This window comes from Zingiber officinale, chromosome 4B (genome assembly GCF_018446385.1).
Source record: "Zingiber officinale cultivar Zhangliang chromosome 4B, Zo_v1.1, whole genome shotgun sequence".
NCBI lineage: Eukaryota > Viridiplantae > Streptophyta > Magnoliopsida > Zingiberales > Zingiberaceae > Zingiber > Zingiber officinale.
The window spans coordinates 2,906,576-2,933,891 of NC_055993.1; the positions used below are offsets into that span (position 1 = coordinate 2,906,576).

General features: G+C 38.9%; 3 protein-coding genes across 3 annotated transcripts; 2 read left to right on the plus strand and 1 right to left on the minus strand.

Moving 5' to 3' along the window:
• Positions 1-243: 243 nt before the first annotated feature.
• On the minus strand, positions 244-6,100 carry LOC121974437 (tRNA (guanine-N(7)-)-methyltransferase non-catalytic subunit wdr4-like). The gene is made up of 11 exons (XM_042525497.1): positions 5,924-6,100; positions 5,289-5,422; positions 4,771-4,935; positions 4,017-4,197; positions 3,201-3,257; positions 3,019-3,089; positions 2,314-2,392; positions 2,188-2,247; positions 1,318-1,415; positions 1,098-1,158; positions 244-746 (listed from the first exon to the last, which is right to left on the minus strand). The coding sequence occupies exons 1-11, from the start codon at positions 5,981-5,983 to the stop codon at positions 354-356; spliced, it is 1,359 nt and encodes a 452-aa protein (XP_042381431.1). The 5' UTR covers positions 5,984-6,100; the 3' UTR covers positions 244-353.
• Positions 6,101-6,415: 315 nt separating this feature from the next.
• Positions 6,416-9,181, plus strand: LOC121977315 (protein RGF1 INDUCIBLE TRANSCRIPTION FACTOR 1-like). Its single transcript, XM_042529904.1, has 4 exons — positions 6,416-7,076; positions 8,055-8,129; positions 8,212-8,352; positions 8,584-9,181. The coding sequence occupies exons 1-4, from the start codon at positions 6,882-6,884 to the stop codon at positions 8,929-8,931; spliced, it is 759 nt and encodes a 252-aa protein (XP_042385838.1). The 5' UTR covers positions 6,416-6,881; the 3' UTR covers positions 8,932-9,181.
• A 7,839-nt stretch (positions 9,182-17,020) lies between these two features.
• Positions 17,021-18,736, plus strand: LOC121974438 (zinc transporter 4-like). Its single transcript, XM_042525498.1, has 3 exons — positions 17,021-17,869; positions 17,945-18,094; positions 18,176-18,736. The coding sequence occupies exons 1-3, from the start codon at positions 17,192-17,194 to the stop codon at positions 18,479-18,481; spliced, it is 1,134 nt and encodes a 377-aa protein (XP_042381432.1). The 5' UTR covers positions 17,021-17,191; the 3' UTR covers positions 18,482-18,736.
• The last annotated feature ends 8,580 nt before the right edge of the window (positions 18,737-27,316 follow it).

Genomic DNA, 27,316 nt, shown 5'->3' on the forward strand with positions numbered 1-27,316 from the left:
CCCAATCGATCGAGGTCAGTGTTCACAAGTTTAACATTAGCGCTTGAGGGTGAGATTGAATCAATTGCACTTGCAAGGTCAACTAATTTTGGAAGGAGTCACAAAGGCAGATATTGATTTACAAAAAGTCACAAGTAATTATATTTTTGGGTGGACAACAAAATAAAGTATATCCATTTCTCATCCACATAACCCAGCATTAAATTATGGGAGGAATTAATTTATTAAATGCAGAGTTGCCCATAACCATAAAATCTTCAACAACATAACCATTAAATTATGAGAACAAAATTGTTCATACATATTTTGATAGCACTACAATATTTCGACTATTTTTCGTACTCCAATCTCTTCTACCTGGCCTTCCTATCGTTTCTATTCTTTTTTCTCATCTCCCTTTTCTCTAAATTGTATTCCTTTTTTATCATCATGCTGCGCATCGACAATTTAACTGCTGCAGCTGCTGCTGCTAAAGTTGCTTCTTCCTGTGTAATATCTGGAGTTCCCTGCAGTTCTGAGAGGAGCTTTTGCCCTCCTGGTATTTCATTGTCCTCCAGAACAACAGGATCATGGCGGTAGTTGAGTGATGGATCTTTTTCTGGAACAGAGATGACCTTGAGGCGGGTTGGTAAATGGGTTGTGCCCACCATAGGAAGATTCGATGCACCCATAATCATCCACAAGCGTTGGGTCGAGGAACTCAGCACCAAACTGGTTGGGAAATAGGTCTCTTCAAAAGAAACAACCTACATGGAAGCAAAATAGTTAAAGCAATCTTTGGAACTCGCTTTTAGATGAATTTATTAGATGGAACTATGATCATCATTTTAGGAACATATGGAGTATGGTTTGACACCAGAAGAATGCATACCATATAAGACATGCTCAAAATAAATATAGCACATGGTGCAGTATAGTAACTACTGCAGGCATTTGAGATAAAATTAGATTTAGAAATGAACAAAAAAAAACAGATACAAAACTAACCTGTAGTCAGAAGCACATCATTATGATATTACTTTTGTTCTTTCATTAACAAGCATTTAGCAAATTAAAGATGAATATAGTGGAGGCATATGTTCTGATAAAATTATTACCTTGGCAACTGAAAGATTTCCATTTGGAAAATCACAATTCAAAAGTACCACTCCATGCAAGCTGCAATAGCAAGTATTCCAAGATTTAGATGGCAGTGCGCATGTAGCAACCAAAATTTCATCTGAATTACAAATGATATGTTTTAGTTCTACAAATCTAACCCATGGTTACCGGCTTAGCTACGCCCTAGGGGCGAACGATATGTTTTAATGAACTTACTTTTGAAGGGCAGCGACAATTATAGAACCGTCGAAAGAGGCGCAAAGATCAGTGACTGGTGAATAAGTGTCCGGTCCATTGGATTGTGACTGTCCTGCCTTAAAAAGGTAAAGAAACAATAAATCATCATAATAATCGATTGGATGAATAAAAAAATAAAAAAACAAAAAAATAGATGGGGCCTGGATTCTCTTATGATGCATGGTTTAAGGATGACAATGGATCAAGAATAAATGCAGAAACTGAACAGATTCATGTCATTTGGGCATCCAGAAGCTGGAAACAGATGCACAACCTGATAACTAAAAAGAAAGTTGCTAGGAAAAAGAAACATATAGAAAACTGAAGAAAAGGCGCATAGAAGAAAAGGCAAAATAAATAATCAACAAAAGGTTATTTCAATTCAATAAAGCATCAAAAATACCTCAAGGCATGTGCTCATCTATTTTTCTAATATAGGAGAAAATGTTTAGTATCTAGTGTCACTTTAACCTTAAAATGGTGCACACTGGTCAATTCACAACAGCATATGAATCAAATAATGTGATGCAAAGACCCAAAGCAGAAAACTTTCAATTTGACAAAACATCTACTACATTTAGGTTACCAGCTGGCCATTTACTGCTCCCTCTATGAAATAACATGGCTTCCTGGACCTCTTCTAACCCAAACAAAGTTAGCTGAGAAATGCATGCTGAATTCTCATTAAGTCTGCAGAGCATCTTAAATTCACCAAACTTTGTAGTAGTCTACAAACTCTACCATGGCACTACAAGATGGAAAGGTAAAATGTACAACTAAATATGAATATTACATGCAGCAGAGGCTCCTCCCCATTAAAAAACAAAAAACCAGAATCACCTATGTTACCTTAGCTCTAACTTCACAAGTAGCAAGCAGAGTGCCAGAAACAAAATCCCATAACCGAACCTACACAATGGAAAATGTTAATGGCAGATATACTTTGCATACTTCAGGTCAACAAGGTGCACTTACAGTTGAATCTCCGCTTCCAGAGAGAAGAAAACCATTAGCATGACCAAAAGGACATACAAAGGCAAGACAAGAAACAAAGCTGTAACAAGGACCCAAATTGACAGAGATCAGACTTTAAAGAAAAAGTGAGATCCTGTATTACAACAAGAAAAAGCTGTAACATAGAATTAAGCTATGGAACAATATAGCCAGCTTGCTTCAGATTAAAGAACTGACTATCAGTATAATGTCTTGAGAACATTGTCAGATTATTAGCATCAATATGCTGCAGTTTAATATTTCTTATGTAACCTATTTATTCTTGTAGTACATTTGGCAATGGCCTGGGAAACACTAGAATATTAGTGAAGAAGACATCAATATCCAAATTGCATGGATTCCTTTTATCCAATTCAATAAAATTGCAAAAACATCCTACTTATTCTGGTATGCCAATTAGAGTAAGAACACCTGGTCCAGCTCAACTTGATGCCATGGTAACTGATCTTGGACTAGGGAATTGTGAAATTTTTTAATAACCAAATTTGTGTCATTAGGTCGAGTGTGATAACATATCATTGAGCAATTTTGTTGACTGTGATACAAAAATTTCTACATGTTAAAAATAGAGAGAAATCCAAATGAAATTTAGCCCACATGGACAGCAATTTTGCATATAGGTATATCCAAAATTAAATGCAAAGGAAGCATTCATGTTAATCTCACTCCGTGTGACCAAGGCAGAAACTTTGTATTTCATGTGCACCATTTAGTGGTTCTTTAGGGAACACAGTAACCTGCAAGTGACAGTATGATAACACATACAAGGACATCAATTTTCAAAATTCTTAAAAACTACTACACTAATTCTGCATATGACCAAATGAGCACGGGAAGACTGTACATACACGAATTTTGAAATCCCGATCTGCACTTACAATAAATCTATCGTCTGCTGAAAAATCCTTCAAAGAGAACAAAAGGAAAATAACCATAAACAGGTTTACAAACAAAATGAAACATATAACCAAACATATAAGAATCAATCAATTTAAGTTTAAAAAAAACATTGAGGTCATCATCCATTAAAAAGGCTAAACTAGTTCCTTTGACAGATGAGATTTTCCAGATTGAAAGCAAAAGAGCAGCTCAAACCAAAAAGAGTCTAGTCCACATTGAATTCAGTCTCAGGCCACAAGGCCAAGAATTGTGGCACCTCCTTAGGATGTCATGGCCTGTATTATATCTTTCTTTGCAGAGCAAAATCCAATGAACATTGTGCGAGGAACAAATTTATTTTGTAATTTAATTCTAATGTTTAAGTTTGTTAAATGCTTACATGGAAAAAAATACATTTGATGCTCATTTAAAGGAAAATATATCCTATCCTCAACTTGATCTTATTGAATCTAGTTAAGAGAATTTTCTAAGACATAAATCTGCTTTTTTACATTTTTATTGTAAAATGTACATAGATATCAATAATCATGTGTTTCAAAAAGGGTTATTAACATGGCGCTCCTCCCAGCTCATTAATGTGGATAACTTGGATTGCAGAACTGGAGAACCATCTCATGTCACTTGATATAAGTATAACCAATTCAATGACAATGTTCCTATAGTAAATTGTAAATAAGAAATAATGCCATCTACTTCAAGATGAACAAACATAGGGAACAATGGGATCATATAATTATAAATAGTGGAATGTCAAAAATTAATACCAGTCTAGTGATAATGCTACAGTAATGACCAAGAATTGGCACGGGCTTGCTATCAAATTTTAATTGTTGAACTTTTTCTTCGTCAATTTCAATCAACCATACAACACCAAACTTATCAGCGAATGCAACATAATGACCACTGTGGCTAATAGCAACAGCGCTAACTCGTTTATCAGCAGGCCTGAAAATTGAAAATTGCAGCATTAAATGTCTCGTCAACACAAACAATATTTTTATAGAACAAAATGTTAAGCATTGAAAAACTCAACAAACCATGTCATATACAAGAATTAATTTGTTGGCATATTGACAAAGTTCACCGTATGGTTGATCAATAATAAAATATAACTCTGCTAGTAAGAACTCGCTCAGATTTTTGCACTGCACCACCACCCATCACAAGATAACACTAAGAAGTAGAAGTAAATTATTATCCACGACTATTTTGTGCAAAACGAAGAGATGCATCAATATGGGACAATAAGAAGGTGATAACCAAGTTCACAATGCAGCATAAACTTGACCCTATTTTGGTCATCTCACCAGTGTACTTGGAATCTTCACTCTAAAGAGGAAGGGCAGGGGCAGTATTTAACAAACAGGTCATGACTCATGATCAGATAAAATTTTGATGTAATTATGAACATTCATGTAACTTTTACAAGTAAATTCAAGAAACTGTTGTCACTGGAATCTCTAGAGAACATTCAAATGCAAACTACATAAAAACACACAAATAACATTAATCACTTACACAGTCCAGATGCACCGCCAAGGATTTGTCACCCATATCTTGACAAGTTTGTCATCTCCAGCAGATGCAAACAATCGCCCATTTGCGCCAAATTTAATTGCTCTAATAGAATCTGTATGGGGAGACCCACCTGAATCATCTATTAATGAGACTGAGCAGTCACCTCTGTTGAGATTTGAATTAAGACAATTTTAAAAAATTATCAAAGATGGGAAAGACATTATTGCTAAATGTTCCAACAAAGTTGACAATTCTCCAAATGGATGTCTAAGTTAAGTTTACCTCACTATCAAAATAGTCTATGAAAATATTAACAAAGAATTTATTAGCACCAAATGGTTAATGCATAGGAAATTACCAAAGGAAAATTCTTATTATATTGACAAACAAGACATAGATAGCAAAACTTAAAGAGCTAGCACTAGGTTTGTGCAACTATCCAAATCTAAATATCAGTATGCCCATAGTCTGAAAGTATTGATTTTATCTATTAAGATTTAAGAATTTACAAAGCTTACTCTAAATCGAACAGCCGGAGTTCAGATCCCACAGCAACGGCAACTGATTTCTCATATGGATGAACTGCAATAATTGCTGGAGAGACTTCACCATCCTTATTTTTCTCCTCTTCAATCAATTCATTTTCTACATCCTGTTCCCAAAGGGAAATGACATTAGAGGTCCAGTATCAAATGCAAAAAAAATTAAAAAAAATAAAAAAGCAGGAGGGGGGATAAACACCACATAATAATAATAAAAAAATACATGCGTCTTTCTTTCCTCTTCTTTTAACAAGGACTGATTAACCAAGTTAGCATGTAACCCCCAAAGTTGTTAGGTGTACGATGAAAGAGCTGAAGTTGGTGTCTAGGACATAAATAATGTGGGAGAGCGTAAGGATTTATCCAAAATAACTTCTTTTAACCTGAGAGCCCATCTAAGTAGTCTTATCTATCCAAGCAAAATCATTCTATCATAACACTAACCACAGCTAAACACCAGTTTCTATCGACCTCAGTTCGTGATTAAAATGAAAGAAAATATCACTTATTGACGACTCCTCGATATCGACCTCAGTCCGTGATCAGCTAGATCGAAAGAAGTGGCTAGCGGGAGAATAAAAGAGCAGAACAATCGACGTAGACAAAGTTACCGCCGCGGTAGAAGCAACTTCCTCACCGTCCCCGGCAACGAATTCCGCCTCCTCTCCCATGACGCAGTCGAACTCGCCCACGGCGCTCCTCTCGTTGCGCTCGACCTCGCATAGTGGGGCGGGCCGGTTTGCCCTAATGTACGGGCCGCATCGCTCGCACCGATCACGTGCGCGGTACGTGAAAATTGAAGAGCAGTAACGGGTCGGGTCGGGTCGGGTGGATCCGTCTAATTAAAATTCTAATTTTTTAAATTTTATTTTACAATTAATTTTACCAAAACGGCGTGTCGTCCACGTGTCACATCCCCAACGGCCTACTGAAGCCGGCCTCCAGAGACTGATGCATGGTTCACGTGCCGGATAGAGAAGCGGATTAATATTCCGATCAAATCTAAAAAAAACTAATTAACCATTTGTTTTAATTAATTAAAAGAAGAGATTAATAAAATTCGAAAAACACAAAACGAAATAGGGAATGGAAACAAATTTCTTTTGTGGAATTTCCATTTCGTTTCGGCTGTTGTATGAGGGGCAAAAGTGAGGCAGAGCACAGGCGAAGGTACAAGGAAATGGCAGTGGGGCTGCTGCTGCTGCTGCTGCTGCTTTTGCTCTTTCTCCTCCTCCTCCACCACCAGCTCCACCATTTTCTCGGCTCACCCATTCCCCAACAAAACAACAAACCAAAGCCCCATCAAGGCCACTTGGTTCTCCCTCGTATTTAAATCCCTCCCTCCCTCCCTACCCTTCTCTTTCTCTGGCCCATCTCCCTTTCCCTCTCTTACCCCTCTTCTTTCTCTCCATATATAGCTGGCCCGAGTTCGTTAGCCTCTCCTCCCTCCCAAAGGACGCATCTTGCTGCGCCAGGCCGATTCCGGAGGCGGAGCGGATGGCGTTGTGCTGAGAAAGTTGGGATTTTGGACGCAATTGAGCCACGATTTCCTCGTGCCGCCTTGCTTACATGGGGAGGAGGGAGTACGACGGAGGCGGGGGAATGCCGGGATGGCTGTGTGGGCTGGTGGAAGAGAGCTTCTTCGTGGGTTGCCCCGCGCACGAGAGCCGGAAGAAGAACGAGAAGAACATCTTTTGCCTCGGCTGCTGCACCAGCATCTGCCCTCACTGCGCCCCCGACCACCGCTCCCACCCTCTCCTCCAGGTTCCATCTTAACCTGTGCCTCACTTCTTCTTTTGATGTTGTTTCGTTGCTAAAAATGCCGTCTTTGCTACCTACTGTTTCTTCTCGAGTTCATGGTTAGAAATCACTTCTCAGGCAGTGGCTGAGGAATTGTTGATTTGACCGAGCTGGATTTTCTAAATCTTCACTACTTCTAGCTCATAAAACTAGGCGATTAGGGAAGTTCCATGAAAATTATTTTCAAATCTTGTATGGCTTTTAGTACAAGCATCGGAAAGGAGGCAGGACTAGCCTGGTCGGAAAATAAGGGTTAATTTTAACTATGACCATCTTGGTTAGGTTTTGTTTGACATCAGAAAGCAGCAATTATTGCTGCTTATTTTGGTTCCTTGATTCTTCTTCCTATGTCAATAATTTTCTCCACCGCATGAAGTGCAGAGAGAGAGATGACATAGGAGTATAGTAACTGTCAGTAATGGATTTGCAGGCAGAGCTTCCCTGAATGGTGATGGCAGTAATGGCTCAAGCTCACATGTTGGTTGAAATATCAATTCATTTCTCTTTTGGTCACTGTTCTTTAATTGCACCCCAAACTCCTATACAAAACAGACGACCACAATTGCCACCGTAGACTAATTCGAGTCCTCTTCTAAACTCGACATGTTGTTCATTTCTCTTGCATGGGTTTGATCTCCAACAGCTAACCCACCATTGCTAACTAGACCTAGACCTGCCTTTTTTTCTCAGGATAAGTTCTCCTCCTCTTGGCTGCTTCCCTCAATTGTAGCTTTTCCTTCTTCTTCAGTTTCCTGCACATTTCTACGACTGTGGTAACTCTTTTGACCATACGACGACCATCATTCCCCCATTAAATCCTGTGTCCCTTTTTAGACCACCAACTAGCTTGGCCTATCCTCTATCTCGAGGGACGAGTTTACCATTTTACCTGCTTGAGTAACATGAGAGCAGTGCCTGCATTAAACTCAATTAATTGTGTAGGTGCGGCGCTACGTGTACAATGATGTGGTTAGATTGGATGATCTTGAGAAGCTCATAGACTGCTCATATGTTCAGGTTGTGTTCTTATGAATTAATTAGTATAAGTTTTTTGTTTTTATTCAAGTTGAAAGTTAATTTAGAGTTCTGTGTGAGACAGCCTTATACCATAAACAGTGCAAAAGTGATCTTTCTAAAGCCAAGGCCTCAATCGAGGCCTTCCAAGGGCTCTGCCAACATTTGCTTGACCTGTGACAGAATCCTCCAAGAGCCCTTCCACTTCTGCTCTCTCTCCTGCAAGGTACTACTTTCTCACTTTTGTAAAGAGGCTCCTGTGATAGATCCGTTTCATGGCAACTTTTTGTCTCCATTGATTAGTACAGTCAACGAAATCTTTCATGAATCATGAATTCAGCTGACCAGCTGCTACTATCCAAATGCAGATACACAAAAGAAACTTATTGTTACTGGTCAGAATATGAAGGCATGATGCACTACTATAACACTTATCCGATTGTTAAAACATGTGTAGGTGGATCATTTTCTGATACAAGGTGAGGACTTGTCGAGCATACTAGTCGACGAATCCGAGATCGCCTTCTCTCACTTTGAGAACCTCAGGATGGACAGCTCCGACCCCCTCGAGGATGAAAGCCAGATGATCGCCGGTGGCGCGATAGTAGAAGAGCCACACAACAGCGACGGTGAGCCGTCCGACCACCACGACCATGGCAGGGGCAGCTCAGGAACAAAAAACAACAAGAGTGATGGTTTCTTCCCAAATCTAGTCCTATCTGCTAATAGCAACAATAACAACAACAACAACAACAACAACAAGAGGAGGAAGAACAAAGCTCCTCAAAGATCACATCTGTCCTAGCTAGTCTCATGGCATGAGAACAGAAATCCAAAAGGAATTTATCATTTTAGTCTGTGTCTGAGGAGTTGAACTTGAAACTGAGCACTTCCATTGCTGGTCAGGTGGTTGCAGTGGACCATGGTTGAGGTCCACAGTTGCCTACCAATTTTGCATTGATGCAATGGAATTAATAGTGCCATATATCTCTATCCATATAATATCTGTATCTATTTTCCATACTACGACAGTACTTCCAATCTTCTCAGTTAATCCACCGATCGAGGTGTCTTCTCAAGTAGAAATATCATATTTTTTTTCTTCTTTGTGTTCTTCGTTGGTCTGTTGCACGGATTGGAGGACTGAGAAGTCTGCACACTGCAAACACTGCTGTTGTTGTCTTCTGCACGCAGCGATTCTGCTGCTAATCTTTCTTGCTTTGCACATGAACCCTAGTTTGTACTTGGAGGTTGTAGTGTGGTACACCGCGATAAAGGCCACTTTCATGATCTGAGAGCTCTATGGATTCTAGTCAAGTAGGACAACATGGGCACATCCAAATCAGGAGGCTCAGGGATATTTTAGAGCATTAATTGACATTGATTAAAAGATATTTGTCTCTTCTTTCTCTTTTTTTTTTCTTTTTTTTTTCTTTTTTTTTAATTGACACCACAATTCTAGGATGACTATGAAAATTTTTTAGCGACTACTAAGATAAATTAAAAAGTATTCGCAATGAATGATCCATTAGTTCGATATTCTTATGTCAACCGTGTAAAATCGAAACGAACAAGAGAGGGAGTGGATCTCATTTTTAAAATTCTTCTTTTTATTTTTTAAAAACTTTTTGAAAACTCAAGTACGCAATGGAGAAATAAAAGTGTGAATTATACATAGGAAAACGACACTTTTGTTTTTATTTGATTTATATTCTCGCTACTACTACTTCAAGACTCATGATCCCTTGAATCATTTCGATTGAGAAATTCATTAAATCCTCTTTTGAAGAACTTTTAAGTAGAGAAGTTGAATACACGAATGAAGAGAGTGTAACAGCCTACACTCTCTTATGCAAGTATAATAAAAACAAACAAATATATTGTTTTACCATCATGGATTATAGGGGAAGATCGAAGCTCTATGTCAATGTCATTCTGATTGTAACAGTTGGGCATAGTAGAGTTGTAATATAGCAATTGGGTGTAAACGACCTAGCAAAATCAAGTTAAAGTGCATAGAATAATGGATGTTCAGTGTTTTGGCCGAATGCCCATTTTATACTGAATTGGGGGCTCCTCCGATGACCAAGGGTGCCTCATGTAAAGCTTATTGATCCGATCCAATGCAATCATACGTTATCATCTTGATAACTTTTCTGATCCAGGATGCCTCCGATTGACCCAGGGCGCCTCAATTCTAGGTCCCTCTAAACAACCCAAGGCCCCTCTCCAATCCACTGGTTCAATACGACAATCTTTCGAAGGTCATAACTTTTAACTCGGGACTCAGACTCTGTCGATGGTCATGCATGCAAAATTTGAAGATCTACGCATGTCTCTGCAATACGGAGTTAGAAATGTTGGTCCCTTGCAGTCGGAAAAAGGGGGTGAATTGCTTAAGAATAAAAATGAACCTTTCTTGACTTATAACTTGATTAAAACTAGCACTTGTATAAAAAGAATTAACAAACTAATTAGGAAGAAAGAAGAGACACAGAAGAATTTACTTGGTTTGCAATCAGAAGATCACTAATCAAGATGTTGAAAAAACCCATTAGAATCTCCTTCAGACGAAAAAACCTATTACAACGTTAACAACTCATACAGTAGTAGAACATACAAAGAAATTGTTTACAAGTGATGATTTTTAGCTACTAGATTAGGGTTCTATTTATAGCCTTGATCTAGCGCCTAGATGTGGATAGAATTTTATCCACGTCGTACCAGATCGCAATAGGTGGTTTTACGATAAACTTTCTGGTCCGGGGCCCGAACCGGGCTGAACCAGCTCGACCAGGGGGTGAGCCCGGGGCGCCCTGGGTCCGAGCCGTCCAAGAGCCTGGACCCAGTCTGGGCGCTCGGACCAAAGTTAACTTTCGGTTGACTTTCGTCCGGGTCTTCCGCTCAGGCTCCGCTCGCTTGAGTGATTTCGGCCATCCGAAATAGGGCTCACCCTAATTCATTTTTCGACCTTCTCGAGTAATCTTCCGCTCCAGATTTTCGTCCTTCGGAACCACTACGCGCTTCCTTCTCGTCCGTCAGCATACTATTTCTCAGCGCCTCATCCCTCGAATGCACCTGTTGTAACCCCAAGGTTATTTTTGATGTGATCAACCAAGTTAGGTTAGGTCCTGTTATGTTTTGATCCCTGTGTCTAAGTGTGCAGGAGCTTAGGAGCACAGGAAGTCGAGCGGAAGACGCGACTAGCGAGAAGGACGACACAAGAGAGAGCCGACGGGCTAAGTGCGTCTAAGGGACAAGATGTTGCAGAAGAGTGCACCAGTAGATGAGAAGGACACGCGCGGCGGTCCGAAGGATGAGAAGCCCGAGAGGAAGGTTGCTCGAGGAGAATGTCGAAATTGAATTCGGGTGAACCTTATTTTGATTGGTCGAAATCACCCAAGCGGAAGAGCGAGAGGAAGAGAAAAAGAAGCTGAAGCCTTCTGTTTGAAGGCGTCTTCAAGCCTTCATGGAAGGTGCATTCCTTACGTATGGAAGACGCCTTTAACTCATCATGGAAGGTGCCTTCAACTAGGCAATTCTGGCCGTTGTGGAAAAGGATAAAGTTTTATTCTTGGCCTCGCTGGAGGCGCCTCCCAGCCTTATAGAAGGCGCCTTCAGCCTACGGATAAGATTTTCCATGAGCTATAAAAAGACTCCTGAATTTAGGAAAGAAGTAACAACTTTGGTATTCACTTTCCTAATCTTTTCTGAGCTTTCATTGTGTGTAAAAGGCTTCTCCGCCTTCAACAAAGGAGATTCTTAGTGAGCTTTCATCTACCTTGGATTAACAACCATCTAGGTTGTAACCAAGTAATTCTTGGCCTTTTACTTATTTTCTTTAAGTTGTTATTTCTATTTTAATTGCTTTGATAATCTAAGTCGAAAGACGAGAAAGGAGTTTTTTTTAGTGTTTCAGGCGACTCAACCCTCTCCAGCCGGCCTACCCGGACCAACAGCACTGAGCCTGTCAATTCTCTCCCGTATCATCATTTTCGCTAGCTGCATCTTTTGCTCAACTTTATATGCTCCTGAGCTCATGCACACTTAGATACAAGGATCAAACCACAACAGGACCTAACTTGACTTGGATGATCACATCAAAACTCCCATGGGTACTTACAAGAAAGATATATATGCATGATCACTTTTATATATTTATGAATCAGATCCTGTTTTATCAAGACCAAGATTTAGTCTTGGTCTCAACTTAGATTTTTCATGTTGGATCTAAGTTGGACCAGTACTTACAGTCCCACTGGGACTCGTTCTCATTGAAACTCTCTGCTCTGATTGCTTACCTGACTTACCCGCCAAATATCTGGTCTTCCAGACCTATTTGGACTTTCTCTGGTTCTTCTTAGTGTCTGATCAACTTGATTGTCTAAGACTTTCTTGCAACAATAAGTTAACACAATAAATATAAAATAATAAAGTAAGCAGTGTTAGCAGCATTCAATATTCGTTGGTCTACTTGACTGTGCATTTAGTCACACTCGTTTAGAGTTCACTTCTCCAAAACTTCTCATTACCTAAGATTACCTTCCCTAAAGTTTTCCCTTCCTTATATTTCACTCCCCTAAAACTTTTCATTATCTAAGATTACCTCCCCTTAAAGTTTTCCCTTGCTTAGGGTTCACTCCTCTAAGACTTTTCACTCCTAGGATACATTCCCTAGTATTTTTTTACATAATCTCTAGTTAGGATTAATCACTCGGTAGACTTATCACCCTTCTCTTATCTAACATCCAGTTAAGACTAGTCACTCATTAGACTTCTCATCCTTGCCTAACTTTCAGTCAGGACTTTCCACTTAACTAGGTCAACCTTGACCAAACTCCATTAAACATATTGACAAACAAATATCAAAACTTTGGAGGTTGATTGCACTAACAAACCGCCCACTAAAGAAAATTCATCCATTAATTTTATTGAAGTTAGAACTCGATCCTAGATGCTTGGGCACTAAGAAGTTGCTTTGTCATTGCACCATTTCCCCAGGAGGCGATATTTTTCTTTTCTTTTTTTTTAGTTGACACCAAGTATTCAGCTTACGTCAACTAATTTTGAGGGTGATCGGCTAGGCCCCACGGAAATTTTTCGTCGGACATCAGGATAAATCAAGAAGCACGCACAGCAGGTAGCCCATCAGCCTAACATTCTTAGGTCAACTGTTTTAAGAGAAATTAATACGTTAATTCGCCTAATATGAGACTCGATCCTTAGATGCTTGGGAAATTGAGAAGGCGCCCTACTACTACACCATTACCCCCGGGGATGATATTTGTCTTCTTTGGTGGCAAGAGGTGAAATCGTCACCTTAGCGACCCCTCTAGGGTGAGCTTACACACTTTGGAAGCGATAAATCAAGGGAACTTATTTAGCCTTAGTTGAGCGGTCTTCCTAGAATCACTAGGGGCAATTTGCTTAATGTAACGGCTCTTTGCATGGAGGAGGTCAGATACCCAACGAGTGATTTTATACCAGTTAAGAATTGATTCCAAGATCTATTAGAGCAAACTTTCCTGCAAATACTAACTCTATGGGGGTGAATCACATTGTTTTCTCAATTTTTCTATAATATTAACTTAATTAATTAGTGTGATCATATAAATATAAAGAATATAGAGAAAATAGGTACCCAGTTTGTTAAAGAATAACATATTTATTATAATAAGATAGAGATTAATTTCTAACAGACATGTCCTAAAAGAAAAAAAAACTTCTTCAATCCCTTAGCAATTTGACTATCGACTATAAATTAACTTTATAATTTACCTTACTTCAACTAATCCGCTAGAGAATCTAATGCGATGAATGGAGTGATGGATTGTGCCCTCTATTGTTTTCAGTAACTCTCTTTTTCACGGAGAATCTATTCCGATCACAATATATTCTTACTCCGCTTGTGATGCTAAACTTGCTTCTTCTTAAGGGGATGGAATTATAATTATGTTTTCCATTTTTATCACTATTGATAAGCATTATAGTTCTATTTTATCTGATGTTGTAATTCTCTTTTAATATTATAGTTTTATTTCAATAAATACCATAATTATATAGTTCCATGTTAACCCTAATGACGTATAGGGACTATAATATCATGGTAGGATATTTAAATTATCATCCAGATATCCATGAATCATCATATTTATAGACATTTTTTTCTTTAAATGAAAAACTCAATCAAAAAACTTTTACCTAGTGGCTTTTGGGACTTTAATGTAGTGGAAAAACATTCAATCAATTTCTTTTGTGTGGGATGAATCGGCCCATGCCTATATGAGTGATAAATTTCAACATTATTCGTTTAAATTGTTTATCAGGGACAACTATATTCGACGGTCAATTGTTGAATGGCCAAGAACTTTGACTGCTTACGTTCGGTAAAGAGAATTTTTTTTTCCTTTAAATCCTTTAAATGTGAAGTATTCAATTGGAAAATGAAAAAAAAATCATGTTAGTTATTTTTAGATATGGAATTAAATTAGAAAATATTTTTGAAAGAATAGAAAAAATGTAATTATTTTAAAAGAATTGAAAATTGTATGTATGAAAGAAAAAAATTTCTTACATAATTCGTTACTAAATAAATTTGCCAAAATAATTTTTAGAATCATCAACAGCACGCCTAACCCTTTTTAAATTTACCAAATGGCATATTTTGTGATTTGATTTTCACTCAATTAATAGGTATAAAAAGTGTTTGACAATTATAAAATTTTTTATAGATGTCAAATTAGTATGGTTATACTTTTAAACTTTACTCAAAAAATATTCATATTTAAATTTTAAAATTTTAATATTATTGTCTATTCTTATACGAACTAGATCGTTAATGAATAACCCACTGTACTGTCTTCTACGAGGTAGCTAAACGATAAAAGAGAGAGGGTGCGTGAGATCGACTGTAGAGACACCGACAAAGTTTGAGAGAGAGAGAGAGTGTGTGTGTTAGAATGAAGTTCATGAGAGACCCTAACTCATCCACTCTGACTCTTAAGTCAAGTATCGAATAAGGAAAAGGTAAAAAAGAACATTTAGAAGGATATACTAGTAGTAACTTTGGAATGATTATGTGTGTACACACCTTTGTCCCTATGAACGAACTCCTTTTATATTAATGTCGTTGAAGAAAGACATGGTATCTCTATATAGTATCTCTCTTAGTATTAATTGATGAAATGTTACTCTAATAAAGAAAGTTTCATTTATATTATCGTATCAAAGAGTCGTATTGTCGTATCAGAGGGTCATGTCACCTCCATTTAGAAGATTATATGAGGTCATATCCGAATCTTGGCAAAGTCGAGATAAATACCTTTTTTATGTGCTAGTCATTATTCCAAAGACTAGTAGTCGTTCATGATTTACCTCCTCCATATTGACCTTGAGATCGGTTGGTGGGGGCGCTGGGGACAAACGTATTTATCTTTTGTCACAATATGGGGTCATGTCAACTCTTCATGTGTTATGATAATCCACGTGTTGCACCAATCCACATGTTGTATATGCGTTATGTCAATCCACATGTTATCTCAAGTGATATTATCCAACTGGGGAAGTTGAGCCAAGGGCTTGACATTTAATTAGTGGAGAGGCATTAGATCAGTAGAACTAAGATGAATAATCTACGAATAAGCAAGGCGGTCAGATTAATGAATCTTAGATGACTGATTGGGATGGTGGGATCGACAAATCTTTGAGTAGGGTGGTCGGATTGACAAATTTAAAATGACTGAACAAGGTGGTCGGATCAACAGATAAAACAATTATACATGAGTATTAGATTGACGGGGCCGAAAGGACTGAGCAAGACAGTCGGATCGATGGAGCTAAGCCGATTGGGCTGATGGCGTTCAGTCGATGGATCTGAGTCAACTGGATTGATGGCGTTGAGTCAATAAACCGTTGTCTCGGGAATATTGAGTCGAATGATGGAATGAGAGTATCCCATTGACCTATCATAATTTTCACCTCCCCCGCCCTCTCAATTTGATTATTGACCTTCGTAGTGACTTCTAATATTCTGCACATCATTATCAAAAGCTCTAGAGATCATATGGAGTACCATTGACTTCACCAAAAGGTAAGAGCACCTTAGTCCTGTACTAAACCCCTTTACAGGTGTTGGACAATTGACAAAAGTCAACACTTCACTTGCATTACATATGCTATGATTATAGGTTTAACTTATTTTGACTATTGAGTCATCAATGAGTCAACGCAAAGATCTATAGACCATCCAAATTGGTGGCCGAAGTCAATATCATCGACCAAACCTTCGAAACTCCACTCTTTACCCCACAATGATGGGGCACTAGTTGACTATGACCACGTACGCCGAGTTGCCATCTCAATCATTTTCACCATTTTCTTTCAACGGCTACAAAATCATGCACGTGGTTAAGATATCAAAAAGGGAAATATAATTTATCTAATATAATATTTTATTTTCATCGATTCTAAACACAATATTTATTTTTTATTAGAAATCAAATATTTGTAAGATTTAATCCATCACCTCTAAAATTAATCACTCAAAAAAAATCTAAATAAAAAAAATCAGAAATATATCAGCCAGAACAATGACAATCGGAATATCGAACACATTAAATCATACAAAGAAAACACAAATATTCGTCTAAAAGTATTCAAACTACTTTTCGGTTGGACCAATCTTTTTGTAGCTCACTTTTCGTTCAAAACAAAAAACGTTCGATCGAGACAAGGCATCCGCATTACAAGACATCCGATCCCTGGTCTAATGGACCGAACCGGCTGGTTCAGCTCGGGTCTGGTGTGACTGTGCAAAGCACGGTTCGGACAATGGCGTTTACTATATTCTCCCGATGACAACATCATGTCAACACCAGCACAGTGCGGCTTCCCTTCCACCTCCAGACGCGAGCAAGGCTCACCTCTCGCTTGAAGCCCCATCGAGCTGCCCACCTTCCCTTTCTCTCAACATGAGCTCATCGCCATCTCCTCCTTTCGCTTTCCCTCTCCCCTATAAATTCTTTCCCGTTCCCCTGTCTGATCCATCAAACTGAATCCAGTTCACCATGAAAAGGCCACTCTGTTTCAGTTCTGTTTCTTCGCTATCTCTCTTGCTGATCCTCCTCCTTCCTCTGGGAGGCTGTGCTTTGGAAGACCTCTGTGGCGGCAGCAGCCAGTTGGAGGTGGGCGGAGGAGACGCGGAGCGTCCCCTGCGGCTGAAGCTGATCGCCGTGGCGGCGATTCTGAGCGCCGGCGGCGTCGGGGTGGTGATTCCCCTGCTCGGCCGGTCGGTGGGCGCGTTCAGACCGGAGAGCGAACTGTTCTTCCTGATCAAAGCGTTCGCCGCCGGCGTCATCCTAGCCACGGGGCTCGTGCACATCCTCCCCGACGCCTTCGGCAGCTTGACGACGTCGCCGTGCGCGGAGAGGGCGTGGGGGGACTTCCCGGTGGCGGGGTTCGTGGCGATGTCGTCGGCGCTGGCGACCATGATGCTCGACTCCGCCGCCACCAGCTACTACGAGCGGCGGTCCCACTTCAGCAAGGCGCGACCGCTGGAGGAGGAGGAGGAGGGCGGGGGCAGGGGCGGCGACGAGGAGGCGGCGGCGGCGGCGACGACCGCCGGCCACGGCCGCGTGCGCGTGCACACGCACGCCACGCACGGCCACGCGCACGGCGCGGTGGCGGCGGACTCGCCGGAGGAGGCGGAGCTCGCCGACGGCGTCCGCCACCGCGTCATTTCCCAAGTACGCTGCTTACTTACATACACGAATGAATTGAATTAGTTCACGGTGGAGTAATCTGACAATGGCCATTTCCAGGTTTTGGAGCTCGGAATTCTGGTGCATTCGGTGATCATCGGCGTTTCCTTGGGCGCATCTCAAAGATCCTCCACCATCAGGCCTCTGCTTGCGGCCCTGAGCTTCCATCAGTTCTTCGAAGGCATAGGTCTCGGCGGCTGCATAGTTCAGGTGAGACTAATCTCTACGAATCTCGCTTTAACCTCGTTTTCGATTTTCTTTCCCAATAACAAGAATTATAATAACTCGTAGGCAAAGTTCAGAGGCGGAACGACAGTGATCATGGCAGTGTTCTTCTCCCTGACAGCTCCGATCGGCATCTCCCTGGGCATCGCCATCGCCTCGAGCTACAACCGAGCCAGCTTCACTGCTCTGGCCGTGGAGGGCGTGCTGAATGCTGCCTCCGCAGGGATCCTAATTTACATGTCTCTGGTGGATCTGCTGGCGGCCGACCTGAAGAACCCGAAAATGCAGCTCAGAGGAAGGCTTCAACTGGGAGCTCACCTCGCTCTCCTTCTCGGTGCAGGCTCCATGTCCCTTCTCGCCAAGTGGGCATGATGCCGATGCTAGCTGGCAGTGACTGTCTGTCTGGTTCAAATCGGAAACCACCAAAACGATGATGCCTCGAGCTCTGGTCGGAGAGAAAAGGCATGGATTGGAAGAGCAAAATCTGTGCGTCTTTGGAGTACAGAAGATCAAGAAGAAAAAGGAGGAGGACTAGTTTTATTTAATTTTTGAATCAAAATCGAACTATTGGACAAAAGGGGAAGAAGCACATGAATGGAACATGCATACACTCGAATTAACAGCACAGTCGCCATTGCTCGACAGTGGAGAAACCATGATAAATCAATAGTAATGAAAGAAATTTTTAAATAAAAAAAGAAAAGTAGGAAGGAGAATCAATGTCGAAGAAAGTGGGCATTAATCTCGAAACAAAAAGTTGCTTTAGAACGCAACGTTTTGCTGCCGTCTGTATTCTCCTGTGAGCAGAAAGAAAACAGAGCATTGCCCCATAAATTGCAGCATAATGCAGAGGATACGGCATGAGAATGAGATGCTTCGAAAACCCACCTTTCGAACAGAAGCTTGATCGACAAGACTGAATAACAAAGGATGGCTGGATTTCAGATGGTGGTGGATGGATCTCACACTTCCATATGAACATAAAATCAATAATTTCATTACCTGGGATTAGCGTCCCGACTATGCGTTTTCAACTGTATCTATATTTACCTTCCTCCATATCCGTGGTACCGACTCTAGGGGGACCGTTGATGTGCCGATTTCATATATTTATAAAATCAATAATTTCGTTGAACTAATTGGTATCTATTATTTAAATAGATTTTAAGGTTAATTTTTAATGAGTATGAAATATCTGGTTAGGTGGTTGATCTTCTCATATAAAAAGGAGAGTTGTGTTAAAATTAATTATTTTTATTTAATATTATATTAATAAGAAGATTTTAATTTAAAATGTTTTAAAATTTCATAAAATCATCAATCAATTTTTGAAGAAAATTGATTAATTGACTTAAAATTTTAGAAGTTTGATATTTTTATTATTTTAGATGTTTTAATGAGTTTTTGATAGATTTTACTAAGTCATTGTAGTTTGTAAGTTTAAAAATTTATTATTCTCAAGTTATACAGTGGAAAATTTAGATCAGGAGCATGAAAATTAAGAAAGTTTGCCAAAAGACATTTAAAGAATTTAAATGTGAAAAAAGAGCTAAAACAGCTTTCTAAATTTTAAAACTTGAGTATAAATCTACTCACTCGATTCACTAAAAAAATTCATACGGGTGTCATATCAAATTTCGATAGGGTATAAATTTTATATTATTTATCTTAAATTTCGGTATTGAAATGGTATATACCATAATGAAATATTAAATTTAATATTGATACTAATACTTTTGGTATACCTATAATATTAATATATAAGTAAATATGATATTAAAATTTTGATAATTTTTTCCCACTCCAAATCTGTGCATGATAAAAAGTTAAAATTATGTCAAATCCGGAATATTCTTAAGTATTTTAAAATTTGAGTAAAAGAATTCGAAAAAAAATTGCTTAGCCCAACTCTTCAGGCTGACATGCCAATAATTTTGTTCACATGTCACACAAAAATTAAAATCCCTCTGGGAGATGTTCTTACAACCCTAATTTTTGAGATAACAAATGCACAATATATACAGTGCTATACTGAACAACCAATTCATACAGTTGTAAATAAAGTTAAATCAAGCCCAGCTTTGAGATTCTAGTAGGGAAGATAATTTTTTCCAAATCACATAGAAAATTTAATATCCCATCTGAATGGGAGAAAATATAGAAGAAATTTTTAGACTCGATTAAACTATCAAGTATTTGAGTATAGATATTTTTGAGTTTAAGTATAGATCACTATAGAGGTAGATATGGTAAAATTATATTCATACCTTACCCGATACCTTTTATATATATATAAATGTTAGCACATTTTCTGTCTCGGAAAAAATTTAGTTTATTGTTTGACTCGATCATCAACATATATCTCATCTTTTTTTTCCTTGAGAAATCCTCACCAACACGTATCACATTTTATTTTTCATGAGAAATTTGACGGTCGGTTGTAAATTGACACTGTAATTTATTTTCCTTCACATAACCTAAGACAAATCGTAAGAAATACATAGGATCATCATAAACACCCTGCACTATTATTAAATTAGATGGGAGTAAACTTATTTTTAAGTGGAAGTAACTTTTGGTGTAATAAAATGTTGATTTGGCATGCTCAGCTAGGTGGCGTGATGATGTTAAGTATATGAGAGTTTTTATTAAAATTAGATATTTAAAATTTTGAATCGACTATTTTAAAAAAATCATCAAATTGAATATATGTAATGTTTCTTATCGATTATCAGAATAAATTAAAAAGAACTTAAAATAATTTATCTAGACCGTCAATATTCTTAGAATTCTCATTCTATTAAAAAAAAATCTCTAGAATATGACGGGTTGAAATTAATTTTTAAAATTTTAATTAAGTGTTTTAAAAAGATTTAACAACTGTATTATTACCCGAGACATAGAGAAGAAAGTGAGAAAGGACCTTGATTTACCATGCTTCATGTTTTAGGTGACACCATCGTTAAATTCGGCGTTAGTAACTTTTAGTGTGTGATGTTGACTTAGTCATGCTTACTAGGTGGCGCCATTGTTAAATTAGGTGGGAGTAAGTGCGCTCATATCTTCTCTCATGTCCCGTTGAGGTAAATAAAAAATCAGATAATTTAAATCCATTAAATTTAAATTTTTAATTTGGTTATTTTAATAATTCAATTTTTTTTAAAAAAATAATTTTCCAATTAATTCAGTTTAATTTTAATTTTAATTTTTGATCTGATTTAAATCTATTTTTACCGAATACTCATCCTTAATTACCAGCTTTTTATCCTCTGCGACACTGAGGCCACACTCGTTATCTTCTTCATGCTGCGGCAAGCGCTAAGAGGTATTAGAGCTAAAGACAAAGTCACTATCATTAATAAACATTATCTAACTAATAAACTAAATACAAATAAATATATACACTATCCATATTTATAAAGGTTATAAGATAAAATGATCCTAATTACTAATGAAAACATAGAAATTAAAGCTATCTTATATTCTTATTCATACAAGTGTTCTTAGCTAGGTTTTTCTCTCCAGAATCTCACTCCAATTCTCATAAAACTCACAACAGTCAGCGTTTTCCAAACTCAATACTTCTTTGAGCATGGGTAGAAAAATTCAAAATTAGGCCGCTGTGACATGAAAACTGATTCGTTAGGAGTTTCCATGAAAATTGATTCGGCTATTCCTATTGTGGCAAAAGGTGAAACGCTCGTCTCCAGCGCCCCCGTCGCATCCGAACGAGCATGTGACGGACAGGGTGTAATACAGGAATAGAAGATTTATTCCCCAGTTATCCCGAGGATCGACCCTGCAACCTCATTGTGACAACACCCGCCACATACCAACTTGGATGATTCGCGAGGTCAATTCAGCTATTCCTATTGATCATATACATGGAGTTGTGTTGCAGAGCCACAAAATAAGCTCCCGAGAAGTAAACTTCTGGTCAAACTCCTGCAATAACTAAACACAGATAATATACAGGACGATCTGAAGGCTATCGGAAAGCACGAGCGGCAAGTTTTATGATGAAAGGATAACGAACGAGATTCATGAACTGTGGGTTTGTTATGGCACCGCTCGCCATCAACTTCATGGTTTGGTCTCAGAATCAGCAATTTTCATTCATCATACATCGACTGGGAAAGCAAGTAACAACTTACGCTGATGCTCATTAGTATGGGACTCGCTCGCTCGCAACAACTCCACGGGCATTTCCTGATTTATCGCTTTTGCAATTTCTGATCCAACAACGGCAATTCCTGGAGCTTGCATCTGCAGGGGCTGCATTAGTACACTATCAAATTACTGTGACAGTAGTTTGTTAGAAGTCCGAAGAAGGGATTAAATGATGCCGGCCACAAATTGGCCCTTTTGGAAGAGAAGTAGGCGAAGAAACACTAGATCATCCTCTACAGTTGCCTCAGATCGGGCAAGTGGATCAACTAAATGAAAAGATGCAGCAGCTAACATATGTCTCTCTTTTTCTCTCAAGTTGGGAGCTGATCCTGTCCGGAAGTAGGAAAGTTGGAGAGGTGATGATTTTGCTGATTGATTGTAGATCTCGCTTCGCTTTATAAAATAAGTAACGTCAGCGCCGAGTCAGGAAAGAGGTCCCCGGTGTTGACCTTCACACACTCAAGTCAGTCATCAGAATTGTAAAAGAAGTAGAGCAACAGTAGAACTAGTGCAAATAACGAATAACGGGTACCTTCGTCGATAATGAACCCCTTTATATAGAGCCATCGTGATCGACGTACACGCTTCTTGAGGTATGGACACGCCCCCCAATATGTCCCATGAAAGGACCTGTCAGAAAAGTATTTCTGACATTATATATCTTAACAGGGCATCCATATACCTGACAAGACAGTAAAAGCTTTCGCCATATGATCCACCTATCGACCATGCTTCGTGTCAGCAACACTATCTCCTAAAAGGATGTCGAAAGATATTATAGTAATTCGTTACTTGATCGAGTGAGGTAGTCGCTCGACTGGGACTCCTCCGCTCTGTCGGCCTCAGTTGCTCTTCCTTGTCGTGACTGCGTAGTAACTATTGACGATAGAATTCACATATATTATTAATGAGATATAGCATATGATATATATAAATACCATTACAAGTGAAAATAAATAGAAAAATATATAAATTAGAAAAACAATAAGTATTTCCTAATAATAATTATTCCTTAATAATTAGGAAATAAATAACTATTTTTTAATAATAATTATTCCCTAATAATTAGGAAACAAATAATTATTTACTTATAATAATTATTTCCTAATATGTCCTCTCCAGATGGTGTCCCATAAATGACACCAATCTTGCTATAAATAGCAAACAACCGAGGTCGAGAAAGCGACTTTATAGTCCATCAGTCAACTAATCCTCAGCAGGAATATAAGCAACTCGTAGTTCGGAGGCCTGCACCAGATCACGAACAAAGCGATAGTCAATAGCTAGATGCTTCATCCGTGAGTGAAAAACAGGATTAGCTGAAAGATAAGTTGCACCTAAATTATCAGTAAAAAGTACAACAGGCGTGGTAGCCGTAAGAAGAAGATATGTCAAAAGTGACTTAATCTATTGGATCTCAGATGCTGCAGAGGCAATGACACGATATTCAGCCTCAGTCGAAGAGCGTGCAACTGTGCGTTATTTGGTAGATTTCCAAGAAATCGGATTAGCACCTAGAAAAATAATAAATGCACCCGTAGAACACCGATCATCTAGATCTCTTGCCTAGTCTGCATCAGAGAAACCATGAAGAGTAAAAGATGTATCCGCAAGAAGATGAATGGCAAGATCCCTAGTACCATTGAGATACCAAAGTAGACGTTTCACAGCACCCCAATGCGTCTCTGAAGGAGCATGCATAAACTGTGAAAGCTTGTTGACCGCAAAGGAAATATCAAGACGAGTCAAACGGAGATGTTGTAAGCCTCCAACTATTTGTCAGAACTTAGTCGTATCAAAAGATGAAGGCCCATCATGCAAAGTAAGACGAGAGCCAGCAGTAATAGGAGTGGAGACTGACTTGGAATCAAGCATGTTGTGTTTGGAGAAAAGATCAATGGCATACCTATCCGGAAATAAGGGTCGTCAGACCAGATACAAAATGTCACCTGTATGCATGTCAATCATATGCAACCACTAAAATGCAATATACATAATACAGCAAGCACAAACAATAAATGCAATCCATGCATATGATGCAAAAATGACATGGTTACCCCTGATGCCAGTCAGCCATCTCACACACGATGGTGAGACCGAGTAGGTAGGGCAATGACAACTGTGCACTCTGCCATCACTACTCCTGAGTGATCGAGTGGACAGGATGCTGTCGGAGTATACCTATCCTCCTACCTCAAATCATAAGTGGGGGAGCTCAATGCTCTCATCTCTCTGAGATGGTCCAGAGGAGGGATCCCTGTCCTGCTACCACGCTGCGTCACCACTACCCATAAGCGGGCCAGCGGAGCCCTTGACAGAGCAACCTACTGCAACACACCCTGCTTGATATACCACTAACTCATGAGTGGTTGTGTGTACAGATCCATGTAACTGGCGATGTACTCAACAACAATGGAGCCGACAATCGCTCAACATGCAATCATGCAAGATGGTACATGACACTAACATGTAGATACTGACAGTATACACCTGCATATAAAATTTACCTAAAAGGAAATAAATCCATACAATGATTTAGTTAACAATAAACTAGGTACACAAGTCAGACATGTCAAATAACTAGACTACTACACAGTAGGATAATGTATGTCACTATTTCTATGAACAGGAGTAAACATGACAATAAACAAGAGAATATAAGTATGAATGCATAACAGATAGGAATATAGGCAGATTACAATAACCAAGAAGTGACATATCAAAGTAGAAGTAAACACAATCATTACTACTAACTATAAACTACTATGCATATAAAAAATGATCATATCAAGGAGATAAGTCAGAGGTACCCACCTCAAAAGAAGATCGTATCCAGAAATCCTACATCGAGACGCTAATCTCGAATCAAAGTCCTACATCAATCATATGTATTAATTTTATTTAGCTAAAATCATACGAGTTAAATGACTAAATACAATCCCCTAATCAATATAATCACTAACTCGAACTATTGATTAATCTACTAATTATAATCCATAGGTCAACTAGGGTTAGATCTACTAATCCTAACCATCCCACTATGCAATTAGATTAAAATCTATACATAATCAACCTAACCTTAAATCAAATTAAGAACAATTCATTCCTAACCTTCCCTAGCTTCAATCCGGGTGTAGGCTATAACAAAGAAACCAAATTCTCTATACCTTACCTAAACTCACAGCCAAGGAGAGTGTTGCCGGAAGAAGCTGCCGCTGCTGGATACACCTTTCTCTTCCTCTCCAATCACTGGTGATGTTCACAGCAGAATCAAACTAGAACAGAGCACAGGATTAAGAACCAAGCCCTCACCTTTTAGTCACACCGCCGGATCACCACTGCTCTGAGAAGGAGGCAAGGCACGTCAGAGATCAACAAAAAGTAGTATTCGAGGAAGGACTCAAGCAACCTACCTCTGTCGCCTACTCACGTCTTCGATTTCTGGTGATCTAGGCACGCTCGGATGCTCGATCTGCGACCAAGAGAGGGAAGGTAGAGTGGCACTCGACATTCCTCCCTGCTCATCTTGGACAGGCGGCTGGCTGTTTTTGGCGACACCCAACGATTAGGCAGCGCCGTGAGATCTAGAGAACGTCGCAAGATCTGGGTAGAGGAAGGGTCGTTACCGAGCACAGCGATGGAGCTCACGGCTTGAATCGCAATCGCAAGGAAAGGAAGAGAATCGACGAGGTTAGGGTGGCGTCGTGAGATGAAGAGAAGGGGAAGAAGAAAAGAGAGGAGACGATGACGTGCAACTCGGGAGAGAAGAGGAGGTCAGGCTGCGATGAGTTGAGGAGAGGAAGGTTTTCGGCAGGGAAGAAATAGGGCACGGGAAGGAATTTAAAGAAAAGGAAAAGAAACATTTAAGGAAATTAAACGTTTCCTCGTTCAAATAGGGTAGCTTAAACAAACTTTTCCATAGCCCAATATTTTATCCCCTTAACATACGTCATACGAGCTCCGAGAAATTTCCAGAAAATTTTTAAAATTTTTTAAAAATTCCGTTAAGGTTATTCCTCATATAACTTTATTATTTTTTTTATTATTTGAGTATCATATTTTACATTCTCCTTCACTAATAAAAATTTAGTTCCTAAATTTTCGTTATTTACCATCAGCAAGTACCAGCAATTAATAAACCATATAAATGCTGAACATAATGACTAACCCACATACCTCAAGTAAAAAGATGGGGGTATCGAGTTCGGATCGTATCCTCGAGCTCCCATGTAGCCTCCTCGTCCGAATGATACTGTCATTCGACTTTAACTAGCTAGATAGTCTTATTCCGTAGCTGACGCTCTTTGTGGTCCAGATTTCGTACCAGAACTTTCTCGTAGGTAACGTCAGGTTGAATGAGAATTGATATATCTGGCAGAACATATGCTAGGTCAGCTATATATCTCCTCAGCATAGACACATGGAATATATCATGGACGCTTGCCAGAGACGGTGGTAGCGCCAAACGGTAAGCTACAGCTTCAATCCTCTCCAAGATTTGGAAAGGCCTAATGTATCGTGGAGCTAGCTTACCTCGGAGGCCAAATCTCTTCACCCCTTTCGTGGGTGAGACTCTCAAAAATACATGATCGCCAGTAGAGAACTTCAGGGATCTACGTCTCCGATCCGCATAACTCTTCTGGCGGTCCTAACCAAACATAATGAACACCAACTAACTTTACCATCAGTTTCCATGTTAGAAAATATTTATTCTCACTCCCTAACCAAACATAATGAACACCAACTTACCTAATTGCCTTTATTTTTTATGGGTACAAAAGTCTAAAAGTAGATATAATTATTCTTAAATTCAGTACCATTTAAAAAGAATTTAGTATATTTTTCATCCAATTGAGTACATATTTTTTTTTTCACTTGACCAATTAATTGAGAATCATACTAATCAATTGACTTAGGCTGAATCAATTGACCAATCAATTTATCCTAAGTTAATCGATTGGTTAGGTGAAAAAAAAGATGTGCTCAATTTGATGGAAAATATATTAGATTCTTTTTAATTAATGCTGAATTTAGGAG